The 17,335-nt window shown below is 41.5% G+C and overlaps 1 protein-coding gene across 2 annotated transcripts in view; it reads right to left on the bottom strand.

Annotated features, from left to right (window-relative positions):
- Positions 1-17,335, bottom strand: part of elmod2 (ELMO/CED-12 domain containing 2) — a 110,541-nt gene that overhangs the window by 14,602 nt on the left and 78,604 nt on the right. For both annotated transcript variants that reach the window (XM_051928177.1, XM_028802750.2), the window contains 3 exons: positions 14,597-14,726; positions 7,017-7,150; positions 1,830-1,898 (listed from right to left, as the gene is read on the bottom strand). In XM_051928177.1, coding sequence (XP_051784137.1) covers positions 1,830-1,898; positions 7,017-7,150; positions 14,597-14,726 — 333 coding nt within the window. The remainder of the gene's footprint in view (positions 1-1,829; positions 1,899-7,016; positions 7,151-14,596; positions 14,727-17,335) is intronic.

Raw genomic sequence — 17,335 nt, forward strand, 5'->3', positions numbered from 1 at the left:
CCTGATTATCACGGTAAAAGATAAAACATTCAGGGTTAACAAATTGTTCTTGCGCTCTTGTTCTAATCAAGCAGGGATTCCCATCATGCACTGGAGAGATTTGTAGCTGAGTGTATTGCAGTTTGTTATGAGATGAGTTGTTCTTTTTTGTGAAGGGGTGAGCAGCTGTCCAAAATGAAGGAGTTGAAGTACCTTGGGGGTCTTGCTTATGACTAAGGGGAGAAATGACTGTGAGATTTAGCAATGAATCAGTGCAACTGGGATATTGTAGAAGATCATGGGAATGAGGTGTTAGCTAAGTCCTCAGGCAAAGCTTTCAGTTTGACTAGTCACTCTGTGTTACTGTCCTTACCTGATGGTCACAAGATGTAGACAGTACCCAAAAGAACATCACTGTGAGTACATGCAACCAAACTGCAGACCATGCATTGGGTCACTGAGCTCACCGCCTTTGATAGGGTGAAGAGCTTAGAAACACAAGGTGATTACTGAGAAGAACCACTGCTTCTCTGGATTACGATTAGCCAGTTTTGGGGGAATAGATAGATAGACAGATGAATAGAACTTTATATGTCCCAAAGGGAAACTCATCAATTTAAAGCTTTAGACAGAATGCTGACTGGGTATATTACACGATGAAACATTAGTTCATGCTTTTGTTTTTAGTCGACTAGATTATTGTAACGCAAACCTCTCAGGACCACCCAAAAAAGACATCAATCGGCTGCAACAAGTGCAGAATGCAGCTGCCAGAATCTTAAGTAGGAATAGAAAATCTGAGCACATCACGCCAGTCTGAGCGTCACTACACTGGTTACCTGTGTCATTTAGAATTGACTTAAAATACTGCTGATTGTTTACAAAGCATTAAATAATCTGCTCCATCCTACATCTCCGAATGCCTCTCACCTTACACTCCAAATCGTAACCTTAGATCTTCAAATGAGTGTCTGCTTAGAATTCCAAGCACTAAACTTGTAAGAAGTAGTGAGGCAGCCTTCTGCTGTTATGCACCTAAAATCTGGAATAGCTGACCAATAGAAATTCGCCAGACTAATACGGTGGAGCACTTTATAAAACTACTAAACACGCATTACTTTAATATGGCTTTCTCATAGCTTCATTTTAGTGTAACCCTGATATTCTGTATATGCATTGATTTATCATTTCTGTCATGGCTCTGCAATCTGTACTAACCCCTACTATGCTCTGCTGTTCTTTTCTGGTTTTCTGTGGTGGAGATCTGTGCCACCACCACCTGATCAGGGCACAATGCAGTCGCTACATTGATGGATTGAAGGCCAGATGTTCACATGACCATAATCACCATGTGAAGCCTGAAAGCCATGAGGACTGATTGAGATCATTTATGTTACATAGAAAGCCCAGGGGGAGCTGGGTGGTCTCATGGCCTCGGAACCCCTGCAGATTTTGTTTTTTTCTTTCTCCAGCCTTCTGAAGTTTTTTTGTTTTTCTGTCCTCCTGGCCATCAGACCTTACTTTATTCTTTGTTATTTAGTATTGCCTAATCTTATTTTTAGATTTCTATTTTTTATAACCTTATCTTTCCTCATCTTTGAGCTCCATCATTTGTATGAAAATGTTCTATAGAAATAAATGTTGTTGTTGTTGACAGTACCACATAAAGATTAATGGGAAAAGACCCAGGACACATTACAGAGATTCTCTCTCTCTCTCTCACAGGGCCTGAAGTACCTGCAAATATCACAAGAGGAGGAAGAATAAGTTACGATGGACTAGGAGACCTGATCAATCTGGGAATAAATGACTAAAAGAAAATGGCTGAATGAAAGAATGAACAAACTTACCCCAGTTTAGGATGATTTGAATGTGACAGGACTTGTCGAGCTACTTCGGGATAATGCTCACTAAAGAATCTATTTCACAAAAATAAAAATGAAAAAAAAAAGTTAAAATCCCGTTAGAAATTATGAAGTATCCATCCATCCATCATCCAACTCGCTATATCCTAACTACAGGGTGACGGGGGTCTGCTGGAGCCAATCCCAGCCAACACAGGGTGCAAGGCAGGAAACAAACCCCGGGCAGGGCGCCAGCCCACCGCAGAATTATGAAATACAAAAAATGAATTATTAGGAAACAAGAAAGTTATTCAGGGGATACGAAAAATAAAGCACCAAAGTGAATGGCATAAACATGGAAGTCTTAACAATAGAATTTTCTTTTATTTTTCAAATGTTTTTTTAGTTCAACAAAGAAATCCTGACTGTAAATTAAGATTTCCATAAAAATGCAGTTGTTTCGGTTTGTTTACTGTCAAAGTTGGATTTACTATTTTAAGTTTAATTCGCATATAATGTAAGAAGACCCGGTTGTGATAGCCATGTGTGTCTGTCCAAAAAAAAAAACTCGGACCCCGGTGGGCCAATTTTATTGAAATGTGGCACAAGTAGTCTTCAAGGACGCTTTTGAGGCAGTTCAGTTTTCATTGAGGTATCTCAAATAGATTGCACTACGCAAAGTTTCAAATCAAAATCTCTGAAAAGCTTTAACCAATTTGTGAACTTGTCCATCTTAAAAAAGAAAATCAACTATAAATTAATTTACTGTTTCAATTTTACTTTGACAGTGGATGCATCGACTTGTATATTTTGCATATTTTCCTTTTTTACTCATCTGACAGCCACTTAGATCCCCAGCATAAGTTAGTCAAAACTCGGTGGAGGTGTGTGCTCAAGCCACTCGCATAGAAACACTCAATCACACAAACACAAAAAGTCACCTATTTTGAAATGAATGGAAGAGGAAAGAAATTCTGTAAGTGTCGCTCAATAAGCATAAATTGAGCTGAAATGTCCTCCGTATTTACATCCCAGTATAGATGATCTCACAGCAGTGTTACCTGCACATTGTTAAAAACGGACATTGTCAACCTGCAACTAAAAAGGGTTTGAACTAATTAATTGCACATGAAGTTACAGCTCCCCTAAGTAATACAAGGATAGCATCGGGTCAGAAAGGGTTTATGTGTTTAGTTGCTATTGTTCAACATGTCAAACCAGCGGTACCCATTGATTCTCTAAAGAGACACAGTACTGAAGCAGTCCAGTCTTCGTCTCAGGTCACTGGATAGCGTCCATGTCTCATAACCATATAGCAAGACAGGAAGCACCAGGACTCTAAAGACTTGGACCTCTGTCCTTTTGAAACGATATCAGGAGCGCCACACACCCCTTTCCAGCAACCTCATGACCCCCTGATGCTCTCCCAATATGTCTACCGACTTCGTAGGAAGAGTCACCAGAGACGTGAATGTCACTGCAGAGGTAAGTAAACCTCTCAACGCGTTCGACACGCTCTCCGCAGACAGACACACTGCTGATGGCTGTGTCCAAGAGGTCATTAAAGGCCTGGATGTTGGTTTCTATCAGGACACTCGCAAGCCCAGACACTCAGACTCCTCGCTCAGTCTCTCAAGCGCCCCGATCAAAGCCTCCATTGACTCCGCGAAGATAACAGCATCGTCAGCAAAGTCAGAATCTTTCTTCACCAACAGATGCTACACAGCTGCTGGACCCCACCACCATGCCCAACAACCAGTCCTTGCAAGCATTGAACAGATTAGGAGCAGAACACACTGCTAACGGACCCCAGAATCAATTGGGAAAAAATGCAGAGGTTGTGCACTGTTTTGACTTTGTGTTGAAAGAGCGGTTGCTCATGAGGTCCCGAATGAGGCACATGACCTGCATTGTGAGGGAGGGTCAGTTACAGCACTGCAGCCATGTGGCGCGATTCCCCGAGGGTGATTCAGCATGCAGCTGGTCCAGGCCATGGGGATGCCCACGTAACACCTGGCTTCAGCAGATAGATGGTCACTTCTGGAGAGTGGGACTGGACCACGTGTCTGCCTGGAGGATTGCCAACCAGGATCCCAAGCCGTTTTTTCGTGTGGCAACGTGCTGTACCAGTGCACGCTCCCCAACCTGACCTGACCTGTTTGGCATGAAGACAAGTGCTTATCTTATGAAACAATGAAAAACACCTGAGGAATCACAAACACCTACGACTCGAAATGTCCCAAAGCATTATGGTGCCCTGAAATGGTGGGATCACGTAGAAAAAGTGTTGTCATTTCTACATACTGTGACTGAAATGTATGCAAATCCCCTTAAATCATAGTGTTCAACATGCTCTTTAATCATATTTGTATTATTTGAGTTGTAATTTTAAACTATGGAGCTAAGCAGTAAATCAATGAAAATGTGTTTTAGTCAAAAATACGAGGGACGTTCAAAATGTTTCCGCACTTTTATATTTTCATTGGAAATGGTGAAGGCGGGAGGAGTAGTAATTGGACATAAAAAGTTGGTATGACGCTGGGAAAATTGCATCGCAAAGGAAGGTGACTATGTAGAAAAGTGTTGTCATTTGTTTTTGAAATTCTTAATAAATACAGTAATCCCTCCTCCATCGCGGGGGTTGCGTTCCAGAGCCACCCGCGAAATAAGAAAATCCGCGAAGTAGAAACCATATGTTAATATGGTTATTTTTATATTGTCATGCTTGGGTCACAGATTTGCGCAGAAACACAGGAGGTTGTAGAGAGACAGGAACGTTATTCAAACACTGCAAACAAACATTTGTCTCTTTTTCAAAAGTTTAAACTGTGCTCCATGACAAGACAGAGATGACAGTTCAGTCTCACAATTAAAAGAATGCAAACATATTTTCCTCTTCAAAGGAGTGCGCATCAGGAGCAGAGTCTGTCAGAAAGACAGAGGAAAGCAAACAAATCAATAGGGCTGTTTGCTTTTAAGTATGCGAAGCACCGCGGCACAAAGCTGTTGAAGGCGGCAGCTCACACCCCCTCCGTCAGGAGCAGGAAGAGAGAGAGAGAGAGAGAGAGAGAGACAGAGTTTGTTTTTCAATCAAAAATCAATACGTGCCCTTCGAGCTTTTAAGTATGCGAAGCACCGTGCAGCATGTCATTTCAGGAAGCAGCTGCACAAAAGACAGCAACGTGAAGATAATCTTTCAGCATTTTTAGATGAGCGTCCGTATCGTCTAGGTGTGCGAACAGCCCACCTGCTCAATCCCCCTACGTCAGGATCAGAGAAAGTCAGTGCAAGAGAGACAGAAAAGTAAGCCGGGTAGCTTCTCAGGCATCTGCCAATAGCGTCCCTTGTATGAAATCAACTGGGCAAACCAACTGAGGAAGCATGTACCAGAAATTAAAAGACCCATTGTCCGCAGAAATCCGCAAACCAGCAAAAAATCCGCGATATATATTTAAATATGCTTACATATAAAATCCGCGATGGAGTGAAGCCGCGAAAGGCGAAGCGCGATATAGCGAGGGATTACTGTAGAGTTAAAAAAAGTGCAGAAAGTCTTTGAACGTTCCTCGTATTATGGAGGGCACTGTGAAACGCTCCATCAGTTAACTAAGCCCCTGAACGCACCTGAATGCTACGCCATGCATAAATTTTCGAACTTGTTTACTTCAAATGTCAACATAATACGTAATTTTTCCAAACCTTTACATGAAACTGTAGTCTTACAACTCTCTTCAGGATGTGTTGTGTTCCGTTTCCATTCAATTCTATTGCTCTTCTGCTTCTGTTGTTTGCTTTTAATGCATTTGTAATTACTATTTAGTTTATACTTTAGTATTTACTCAAAGGTGTTATAGAGAATCCTTATATTATTTCGCTTGTGTCCATCTGTGCTCGATATAAACAACGGTTGCCACAACTGCTATATCCCTCCACAAAAACAGCAAGGAATCCGTGCTCCTGGCAGAGTTTTGGTCTCAGGCTTATCTTCAAGCCTTCAATTCTTCAATGTGACCGATTATCGACTGTGGTATTTGACTGTTTATTCAGTGCATACTTTGTTACTGAACGAAACTGCATTATGTCACCACCATTTTAAGCCTCCTTTTTTTTCACTTCAACGTAAGCCTCTCAATAAAATGAAAAGGCACATAAGGCGTAGCAGCGACCAACAGAAACGCTCTTGCCAGCCTACATACTCACACCAACACACAGAAGCAGAAACGTCTACATCACACCAGACCAACCAGCACAGGCGATGCCTTACAACAACAAAGACAACATATGACAAACCACAGAGCGATATGATCTGAAGATCAGTGGCAGTAAGTCTTGCATCTGGACAGTGAACGAAAAACGAATTACACACACACAACCTTTCTGAAGAGCAGCGGCAAACTGCCAGACAACAAGAAACATTACGATAGAAAAACTACAGGGATTCCATAACTCTTACAACTCAAAACAAGACATTCCCTTGATATTACGGCGAAGGCAAGTCCTTGTCCGTTTAGCACATCGTATGACTATCACCAAGTCACAAGGACAAATGTTTAAAAACGTCGGAGTTTATTTGCCAGGCCCTGTTTTTACCCAGTGCCAGTTGTACATTATCTTTTCAAGTTACATTGAAACCCGGGTTAAACATACAGGTACTTGTGGGTTACACGCAGGAGAATATTTTTGCTGACAATAACGTTTATGCAATAGATTGCATTTTCTGACAATTATAGACGTCGGTATACTGCATTACCTGATGGCCACACTTCACACATACTGACTTGCGTGTGCCTGCATTTCCCTTCTTATCCAATATGTTCCGTTAACCTGTTCATGTTACACTTTATATCGTAAATCTTCATGTTGTTGTAAGTGACTATAATAACACCCCATACTAATCATGGGACTATTCTAATATTGAGTCCTCTCACAAGTCACTACTTATTAAAATAATCTCCTTTCTTACACTAACGTGCGATGTTCTTTTCTCCCTCATTTCATTAACGCTTTTATTCTTGCGAAATTTTAGCAAGCAAGATTTGCTAGTTAATAAATATTTTGTCAGATCAGGAACTGGCTGTGTGCAATATTTTTTAAATATCAAGAATATACAAGTAATAGACAAAAATTAAAAAATAAAAAAAATAAAATAAAAAGGTCAAGAGTTTACTCCAGTTAGAAGAATGGTGAACTTACACAAGATTGGCTAAGCCAAGCATGCCCATGCCTCGGAAGTCAGTTTTAGGATCATCTCCCTGGAAACCGATATCCCCCCACTGCTTTGAAATTCTGGAATCCAGTTCCACGTTGGGCATCAATAACTTCCATAACTTTTTAAAATACAATGGGGGAAAAACACAACATTTTGAATAAAATCCAAACTAATGCTTAGTGAAATTTACTTTCTAGTAGAAGATTTCAGCAATAAGGACATGGAGAACTAAGACAAAGATTAGCACAGGTGTTTACATAAGTAACAATACAGAAGATGGCACAAACTAATTTAGAACTATGGGAAGTATCTTCCAGTATTATAAAATAGCATAAAGGCAGTACTGGTTAATACCTGCAAAAAGTATGAACAAGAAAATGCATTGAACATTAAAACGCTGAAATATGTGCAGCTACCAATTCAAGTTCAAATTGCCACATGTAAACAGTACATTGGAAAATGTTACTCACACTTGTTCTTCACTAATAAAAAAATTAAAATTACACTCTAGTGATACAGAAAGCACAGAACAACATACCGTAAATGATACAACCAAAGCATACAAGAGTGAGCAGTCTCCAGTTAAAGAGTCCATACAGATGATTCATTTTGTTTTTCTCTTTGTGAACTTATTAGTTACTGGCGACTGACATTTAGCATAGAGGCCTAAGGATTTGTCAAATGCCTAACTGCACTCCTACCTGAACTGCTTCATTTTACACTTCTAACAGGAGGCACTGCTGGGTTTACATCTTAAGTGTAAATGGGTCTCATTTCTCTTTCTTGGGATTTAAAGTTGAGTTTTATTTTCCTCTGTGTTTTATATTATTGCATCGGAGATATTTCACAGCAACTTTATCAACATTTTCTTTAAGCTGTAGTTGTAAATTTTGGAGAGTCTGATTGAAACCCAGACATTTGTTTTATGTAATTAAACATGCAAAACTAAAATAAAATGTAAAACAATTATGGAGATAATCAGTTTGAAATGTTTGAATACAAGGGCAGCACGGTGGCGCAGTGGGTAGCGCTGCTGCCTCGCAGTTGGGAGATTTGGGGACCTGGGTTCGATTCCCGGGTCCTCCCTGCGTGGAGTTTGCATGTTCTCCCCGTGTCTGCGTGGGTTTCCTCCGGGCGCTCCGGTTTCCTCCCACAGTCCAAAGACATGCAGGTTAGGTGGATTGGCGATTCTAAATTGGCCCTAGTGTGTGCTTGGTGGGTGGGTGTGTTTGTGTGTGTCCTGCGGTGGGTTGGCACCCTGCCCAGGATTGTTTCCTGCCTTGTGCCCTGTGTTGGCTGGGATTGGCTCCAGCGGACCCCCGTGACCCTGTGTTCGGATTCAGCGGGTTGGAAAATGGATGGATGGATGGATGTTTGAATACTCTCATTAACAATCAGATTCAATTTAGCCCAGTCCTAAATCATGCACATTTGGCTGAACCTGTCAATGCACAGTTCCTATAGAATGTCCTGAAAAGAAGAAGAGAAAAAAACAATACAAGTTGTTGAGATCTACTCATTTGGAAAGGGTTACAAAGCCATTACCCAGGCTCTGGGGCTCCACTTAACCACAGACATCAAGGCATACATGTTGGGACAGTACTTAGTTTAGCGAGGAGCTGTCATCACGCGTGTAACATCAGCTTTATTATGAAAGTGGCAGGATTTGGCGCATAGGCACTCGGTATTGGCGGCCATCATCACTGCTAATTTGCTGGGAACTGCTGCTACAACCATTGAAAGCCTTTTGGGCTATAAAATATTGAAAGGGGGGGGTGAATGTTATTTACTTATTTACCTAGATTTATTTACTTAAAGTCACAAGTAGACTGCAGAGCTATAGAACGTCTTTATGTCAAAACAGCAGTGTGAGATCGGGGGGCTGGGTAGGATCGTGAATGTGACTGAGAGAATAAAAATAAATATTAAAAAAAAAAAAAAAAAAAAAAAAAAAACCAGAGCCAACCTTTACAAGTATCATACATTTACACTGGCTCTTACAGACTGAAATCAAATGTACGTTTTATTCTAAAATAGTAAGAATAATAGAAGCTCACTTCTCAAAACGGACTCGTCCGGAATCGAACCCATGAAGTTTTGATTACCAGTCAACATTTGATACCGTTGCGCCACTGAAGTGGTCGTAACAAATGCGTGTCAATGTTGCACCCTAACGCGGGTTCTTTTTCTGCAGTTATATTTTTGAATAAAAGCGCACTTGTTCTGTTATATTTGTACATTTTGTGAAAGTGTTTATTTGATATTTGGAATTCAGGCTTAACACATTATACACTTCATGTCAACATTTTGTCAATTATTATTAAAACATGAAAAATGTTTCTGTTTTAACGATGTGTTTACTGTACATAGATTGTTGTAGACACGGAACACACATGAAATGCATGTGTTCCAAATAACGATATAGTATTTATAAAAGGTGTCATTTTGCTTGACTTCTCACTCTATACAAATCCAAGCAACTGACATGCAGGTAAACAGACTTGAGCTGAGAAAACTGTGTGGTGGTGGAGGATGCGATAGCAGGCTGCTTGCTGCTTATCGACACATTTACAGGACAAAAGACGCTGATGGAGAGGTGCGAAGCGATTTAAGGTGGGACGGATCTAAGAGTTTTTTCGTAGGCTCTGGTAATTTTAGTGTTAAAGGCTGCTTTGATCAGCATCAACCAAACTCCATTAGGTCATGATAAGTGAAACGTTCACTAAAGCCTACTTTGTGAACCAAGATCCTTTCTCTGACCAAAAACTAGTAGTAAACTACTCACCACTTACTCACCGCTACAAAGGCCAGGAGACCTCAGGTACTCCTGAAGCAAGATCTGACTTCTGCAAGAATCACCAAGATGGTAACAGACTCAATAACATTCTTACTAAAGGGCATTTTTTCGGTCTCGTAATGGATTTTGGAATAAAAGATAATAAGCAAACCGCTTTGGTGTCCTTCTCCTTAAGCGATACGATAAAAGTTTACTCTTTCGGCCTTATTTGACAATAAAGCTCTGAAGCCTACCATATTTTCAAATGTCTTAGTATTTCCTCCTGTGATTATTTGAATATTTCATACTATGTTTGCATTATATCTACTGTTACGTGAAGTTGTGTGAATATTATTTTTATTTCTCTTTGATAAATAATCAATTTTTCATTAGACTATTTCTTGTTTTTTTTATTTGCGTCTCGAAATGCAAATGTGTTTGGCATGTTCTTTTGTTTAATTGCGGTATCAACTAATATGCTGATTTCATTAAACTCATTACTCACCTCGCACATAAAAATGTCGCTTTTGTGAGGGACACCTCTCTGGAACCTTACCTGGCCAGGATACCCTCAGTCTGGAAGGACAGGGGGAGACAACTTGCACAGGGCACTGTCTCCCCCGGGATGCTAGCCCCCCTGGGCTACAGCATTGCCACGGGGTTCCACAAGGCATCTTGGGAAATGGAGTTTGTCAACTCAACCCTGTTGGGTGCTGAGGGGAATGGCCCTGCAAGTGCTTCCGGGTGCTACATAAAAGGAGCTGCCTGCCACAACTCTGAGTCGGGGACAGGTGGACAAATCTTGCAGAGAGAAACAGAGGAAGAAGAGAGAGTGCTTATTGCTGAAAATACTGTGTGCGCTGTGGGTAACGCTTACCTTGGGGAAGAGTTTGACACAATAAAAATCCTTTTGTTTGTGGTAACCTTGTGTCCGAGCCTAGGTGTTGGGTGTTTAGGGAGCCGCAGCACCCCTGGGGACCACACTTTCTATATGCTATTCTGAGTCATAATGCTAATTAACTGACTTGCTAACCCTATCGTTTGCCCTTTCTGCCAACATTTCTGTTTCTGTAAAATAAACTGAAAGCTTATGTTCAGCTAATAGAGGTAAATGAAAGCATTTCCTCACTATGCAGAAAACAGAAATGAAAACTCATGTATTTTATTTCAAGCACAGCTCACTACGAAAACATTTTATTTGAGAGCTCTTCATATCATTTGATTTCTTGCCTGCAGTTAATTCAAAGTGTTGGCTCCAGAACTACTAAAAGAACTACAAAGTATAGCTTTATAACTGCTGTTCTTAAGCACCTCCTTGGTGTTGAGTCAAATTTAGTCCCGATTTGAAAATCCACCTTTTAAATAGAATATTATAAATGGCTTTTATTCCATTACTCTGAAACAGCCGATTACTTCCAAGATTTCTGAATATAAACTACAATAATAAGATACTTGCCTTTTAATTTCAAGGTTACATAAAAACTGTAATTTGTTTCACTTAATGAGGTTTGCCCTTGAAAGTGCCATATAGTATCTTCAGTTCCTTCTGTTTGTGTATTTGTAAATGACTGGCATTTGTCTAGTAAATTCATTTTTATTACCGTTTTCTCTTTATTTATGAGCATATTTCTAACTTAAAATACCAAATTGATGGAAAGAAACGTCTTAAAAATGTAATCGCACATCTGTTTCTTGTAGGACGCTAACCATGTTCTTGGAGATTTTTACATTTATTTTTAGTTAATGGAAATGTTCTTACATACGTTCACTTATGTTTGTTGGAATTCTTTTTTCCATGACATTATAAGTGAAGAGAGTTTCTTCAGTTTACAGCAGATATGAATTATAAGGTATCTTTAAAGTTCACGTAATTGGGATCCAATGACATGTTGCACTTCTAAACAAAGACCTGGCTTAATTTAAAATTCAAGTGTTAAACACGTGCGATTGGAGACAGACTAATGGCTTAGTTGATAACAATCACCCTCTGTGCCAGGGGTTGGCACGATCATCTAATGTCTCTCTTCTAGGGTCCTCTACAGAAAGAGTGATTGACAGACTGGCCTCCGATGACATCACATCCGATTTCTGGTCCACTGAACCCACCTCTTCCTCTGAATTTAGTTTTTAAGCCGCCATCTTGGGATAGTTGAATGACGACAAACTGAAGACGACTTGTTTTGTCCCTTTTTTGTTAAAAACATCATCATAAATATACAGGGATCACTTTGGTGCCCCAGATTTGTATGATCTCTTTTTGTTTATTCTCTTATACAACATAATTAATTCTGGAATGTGATAACAGTTAGATTGACAACCCAGCCACAGGGGATGCACATACCAGTGTGTTTCATTGTGCCGGTCCCAAGCCCGGATAAATGGGGAGGGTTACATCAGGAAGGGCATCCGGTGTAAAATTTTGCCAAATCAATATGCGGACAACAATACAAATTTCCATACCGGAATTGGTCAAGCCCCGGGTTAACAACGACTGCCACCAGTACTGTTAGTGAACAGGGTGCTGGCAGAAATTGGGCTACTGTTGGCCGAAGAAGAAGGAGGAGAAGAAGAGGGAGGAGACGTGTCCAGAGGCAGGAGGAGAGGAGGAAGGTAAACAGTGGAACTGAGGGTAGGAACTTTGAATGTTGGCAGTATGACCGGTAAAGGGAGAGAGTTAGCGGATATGATGGAGAGAAGGAAGGTTGATATATTGTGCGTGAAGAGACTAAATGTAAGGGGAGTAAGGCCAGGAGGATCGGAAGTGGATTCAAATTGTTCTATCATGGTGTGGATAGGAGGAGAAATGGAGTAGGGGTTATTCTGAAGGAACAGTATGCCAAGAGTGTTTAGAGGTGAAAAGAGTGTCAGACAGAGTAATGATTATGAAGCTGGAAATTGGAGATTTGATGATGAATGTTGTTAGTGCATATGCCCCGCAAGTTGGGTGTGCAATGGATGAGAAAGAAGATTTTTGGAGTGAGTTGGATGAGAGGTTGGACACCAAGGAGGGAGAAAAGGACCTGTACCAATTGGCTAGACTGATTTTTTTGACCTGGGAAAGATGTGCAGCAGGTTAGGGTAATAAAGGATAAAGATGGAAACGTTCTCACAAGCGAGGAGAGTGTGTTGAGCAGATGGAAAAAGTACTTTGAGAGGCTTATGACTGAAGAGAACGAGAGAGAGAGAAGAGGTTGGATGATGTGGAGATAGTGAATCAGGATGTGCAATGGATTACCAAGGAGGAAGTAAGGACAGCTATGAAGAGGATGAAGAATGGAAAAGCCGTTGGTCCAGATGACATACCTGTGGAAGCATGGAGGTGTTTAGAAGAGATGGCAGTGGAGTTTTTAACCAGATTGTTTAATGGAATCTTGGAAAGTGAGAGGATGCCTGAGGAGTGGAGAAGAAGTGTACTGGTGCCGATATTTAAGAATAAGGGGGATGTGCAAGACTATAGTAACTACAGGGGGATAAAATTGATGAGCCACAGCATGAAGATATGGGAAAGAGTAGTGGAAGATCAGTTAAGAAGTGAGGTGATGATTAGTGAGCAGCAGTATGGTTTCATGCCAAGAGCACTACAGATGCGATGTTTGCTCTGAGGGTGTTGATGGAGAAGTACAGAGAAGGCCAGAAGGAGTTGCACTGTGTCTTTGTGGACCTGGAGAAAGCATATCACAGGGTGCCTCGAGAGGAGTTATGGTGTTGTATGAGGAAGTAGCAGAGAAGTATGTAAGAGTTGTACAGGATATGCACGAGGGACGTGAGACAGTGGTGAGGTCTGCAGTAGGAGTGACGGATGTATTCAAATTGGAGGTGGTATTACATCAGGGATCGGCTCTGAGCCCTTTCTTATTTGCAATGGTGATGGACAGGTTGACAGAGATTAGACAGGAGTCCCCGTGGACTATGATGTTTGCTGATGACAGTGTAATCTGTAGCGATAGTAGGGAGCAGGTTGAGGAGACCCTGGAGAGGTGGAGATATGCTCTAGAGAGGAGAGGAATGAAGATCAGTAGGAACAAGACAGAATACATGTGTGTAAATGAGAGGGAGGTCAGTGGAATGGTGAGGATGAGGGGAGTAGAGTTGGCGAAGGTGGATGAGTTTAAATACTTGGGATCAACAGTACAGAGTAATGGGTATTGTGGAAGAGAGGTGAAAAAGAGTACAGGCAGGGTGGAATGGGTGGAAAAGACTGTCAGGAGTGATTTGTGACAGATGGGTATCAGCAAGAGTGAAAGGGAAGGTCTACAGGACGATAGTGAGACCAGCTATGGTATATGGGTTGGAGACGGTGGCACTGACCAGAAAGCAGGAGAGAGAGCTGGAGGTAGCAGAGTTAAAGATGCTAAGATTTGCACTGGGTGTGACAAGGATGGATAAGATTAGAAATGAGGACATTAGAGGGTCAGCTCAAGTTGGACGGTTGGGAGACAAAGTCAGAGGGGCGAGATTGCATTGGTTTGGACATGTACAGAGGAGAGATGCCGAGTGTATTGGGAGAAGGATGCTAAGGATAGAGCTGCCAGGGAAGAGAAAAAGAGGAACGCCTAAGAGAAGGTTTATGGATGTGGTGAGAGAGGACATGCAGGTGATGGGTGTAACAGAACAAGATGCAGAGGACAGAAAGATACGGAAGAAGATTATCTGCTGTGGCGACCCCTAACGGAAGCAGCCGGAAGAAGAAGAAGAAGATAACAGTTAGATTGACCTGCCTTGGTTATGTGATTACTTTACTAGTAAGACTGTTGCTCCCAAGAAAAATACATTCACGAGTAAATGTACCTTCATCAGCAAAGCTTCATGTTCATCATTTTCCGAATCAAACACCTGCTTTCTTAGATCCTCCACATTCTTCATGAGCTTCTTATAGCCACATATTTGGAGCAAGCATACCTTAAGGTTCACCTTAAACCTACAAAAATAAATTAATGTGTAAAGAATACTGCACGGTACCAGATCATTCTAACTTTGTAACACTCTGCCACTCCCTCTATACCCCTCTACAGGTTAGACATAACCTTCTCAAACACACTTTAATTCAGGGTTGAAATGGGCTGGAATGAACCCTGGGCATGGCGCCAGTTCAATTCATGCACTCACATTCACACTGGTCCAGTTTACAATTGCCAACGAACCTAACCTACTTGTCACTGGGGTATAAGTTTACAAGGACATTAATGATCCTTTTAAAGTGTACAGTGAAATATTTTCTTGCATGTGCAAGTCAACATGCAATACATCAGCACTCTTCTGCACCACAGTTAGTGAGGAAAAACTGCCTTACCTCAAACATTCTCAAATACTTAGGTGCCAGGCATTTTGAAATTTTATTACTGGTGTAGATGCCACATGGGCTGGACAGGCATCCTGGCCAGAAGAGGGGATGGTTGCTTACTTGAACGGGAAGCTCCTAACAGGGAGATAGGCATCCTGGCCGCAGAGGAGAAGGGGATCCGGAAGGAAGGACCAGAAGGGATGAAAAGGGAAGATGCCACTGGGGGCTTTTTACTCCTACAGAACGCTAGATGGCAGCAGCCCTGGATATCAGTGCGCAGTAGGAAGCAAGCAGGGAATGCCAGGAGATGTAGTCCGTCAGAACAGCCCTGCTGGGGTCACTGGGTGCTGCAGGGAGACAAGCTCCCTGTTATAATGGACTTTCACCTGACCCGGAAGTGCTTCCAACGGGCAGTGGCCCTGGCACCGGAAGTACTCCCAGGTCCTTAATAAAAGGCACTACACTCCCCTATCCAGGCGAGCCGGAGCTGGGTGGCCATGGAGCAGCACTCAACTGGAGGAGGGTAGTGCGATGGTGAGAGAAATTGTAGAGAAGAATTGGATTGTGGAGAGAGAAACCTGTGCCTTTGTTAACTTGTGGAAGTATTGTGTATTTTGGTGTAATAAACACACCTTTACTTACAATCTGGAGTCTGTGTGTGTTCGTGTTGGTGTTTGGGGCTGGCTGATGACCTGGTTTCCTATCACACTGGACAACACAAACATGTCCCGTTAAGGACCAGTGTTTTCAGAAAGAGAACTCCAGACATACACCGACTGGGCATGGAATCCATACCCAGCACACACGCAGGTATAGAATAGGGCATACATATCTCTCTCTCTATTATTTATTTATCTATTTATATTTATATATATATATATATATATATATATTTATATATATATATATATATAATCTCTATTATTTATATGCCAGTAACGGCACACTGCACGATAATGTGCAGTGAATACACTTGATTGATGAATACATAGTATTCATACTCTTTCTCTGTACGTTTAGCATTCATTTGCTCAGAGGTTGATGTGCTTGCTCCTTCCCGAGTAGATCTTCTTTACTCCACCCTAGCGGCCCGCTGCTTCTCTTCTTCCGTCGGCATCTTTTCATGTTAAAACTGATTAAGTTAGTTTTTGTGTTGCAATTACATGTTTTCTTTAATTTTTCACTTAATCTGGCACTTAAGTCTTCAATCTGCCTCAAGAATGATTAGCGAAGGTGGTAGGGAATGAGAATGGCGCCCGTACGCATGCGCCACACAGCCGCCCTGCTGCGCGCTACTGAGAGTTGATTCTACAATAAAATAAAATAAAAATAAAAAGTGTAATAAAATCATCACCCCGAAAGCGGATAGTAGACATCACGTAGTATATGTGTTCCAAATTTCAAGTCAATAGGTGAAACGATTTTGCGAGCTACAGGTGATTTAAAATCCTGGACAGACAAACGAACAGCCACGGTAGCGTATTATAGAAGAAGATATATACTGTATATATAAAATCCAACATCCGTCTGTCTGTATGTCTGTCTGTCCGCGGCTTAATGGATTTAGATCGTGTTTTTTTCTATAATTTGCTTGAACATTCCGGTTGATTTTGCGACTTCTCTCATTGTGCTTTGTATCATAAATCGGTGCTGTAAGCGAACTATTTGCACAAAATCGAGCAACATGCAGCAGGCCGAGGAGAGGGGGATATGGGCAGGGACTTCCTCACTCATGCACCAGCCTCGGGACATGTACCTTACCTCCGCTTAGCTAGCGAATGAGAAAACTACTTAACGGATTTAGATCGTTTTTTTTTCTATAATTTGCCTGAACATTCTGGCTGATTTTGCAACCTCTCTCATCGCACTAAGAATCATAGTTCGCTTGCGCTACAGATATATTTGTGCAAATCCGAAAGAAACGCAATGGGCTGAGGGGCGGGTCCCTCCTCACTAACGAGCCAGCCTCAGGGCGTATCTTACATCCGCTTAGCTAGCAAACAAGAGAACTACCTAACGAATTTAGATTGAGTTTTTTTCCTAGAATTTGCTTGAACATTCCGGTTGATTTTGCGACTTCTCTCATTGTGCGAAGAATCATAGTTCGCTTACAGGAGTGATATATTCGCGCTAAACTGAGACAGAAGCTGTGGGCCGAGGGGAGGGGGAAGCGTGACGTCAGGAGTGGGGAGTCGGTCTACTTCTGCATTTTGGAGTGTACCAAACCTCCGCTTAGCTAGCGATAC

This window comes from Erpetoichthys calabaricus, chromosome 5 (assembly GCF_900747795.2).
Source record: "Erpetoichthys calabaricus chromosome 5, fErpCal1.3, whole genome shotgun sequence".
In the NCBI taxonomy this organism is placed as follows: domain Eukaryota; kingdom Metazoa; phylum Chordata; class Cladistia; order Polypteriformes; family Polypteridae; genus Erpetoichthys; species Erpetoichthys calabaricus.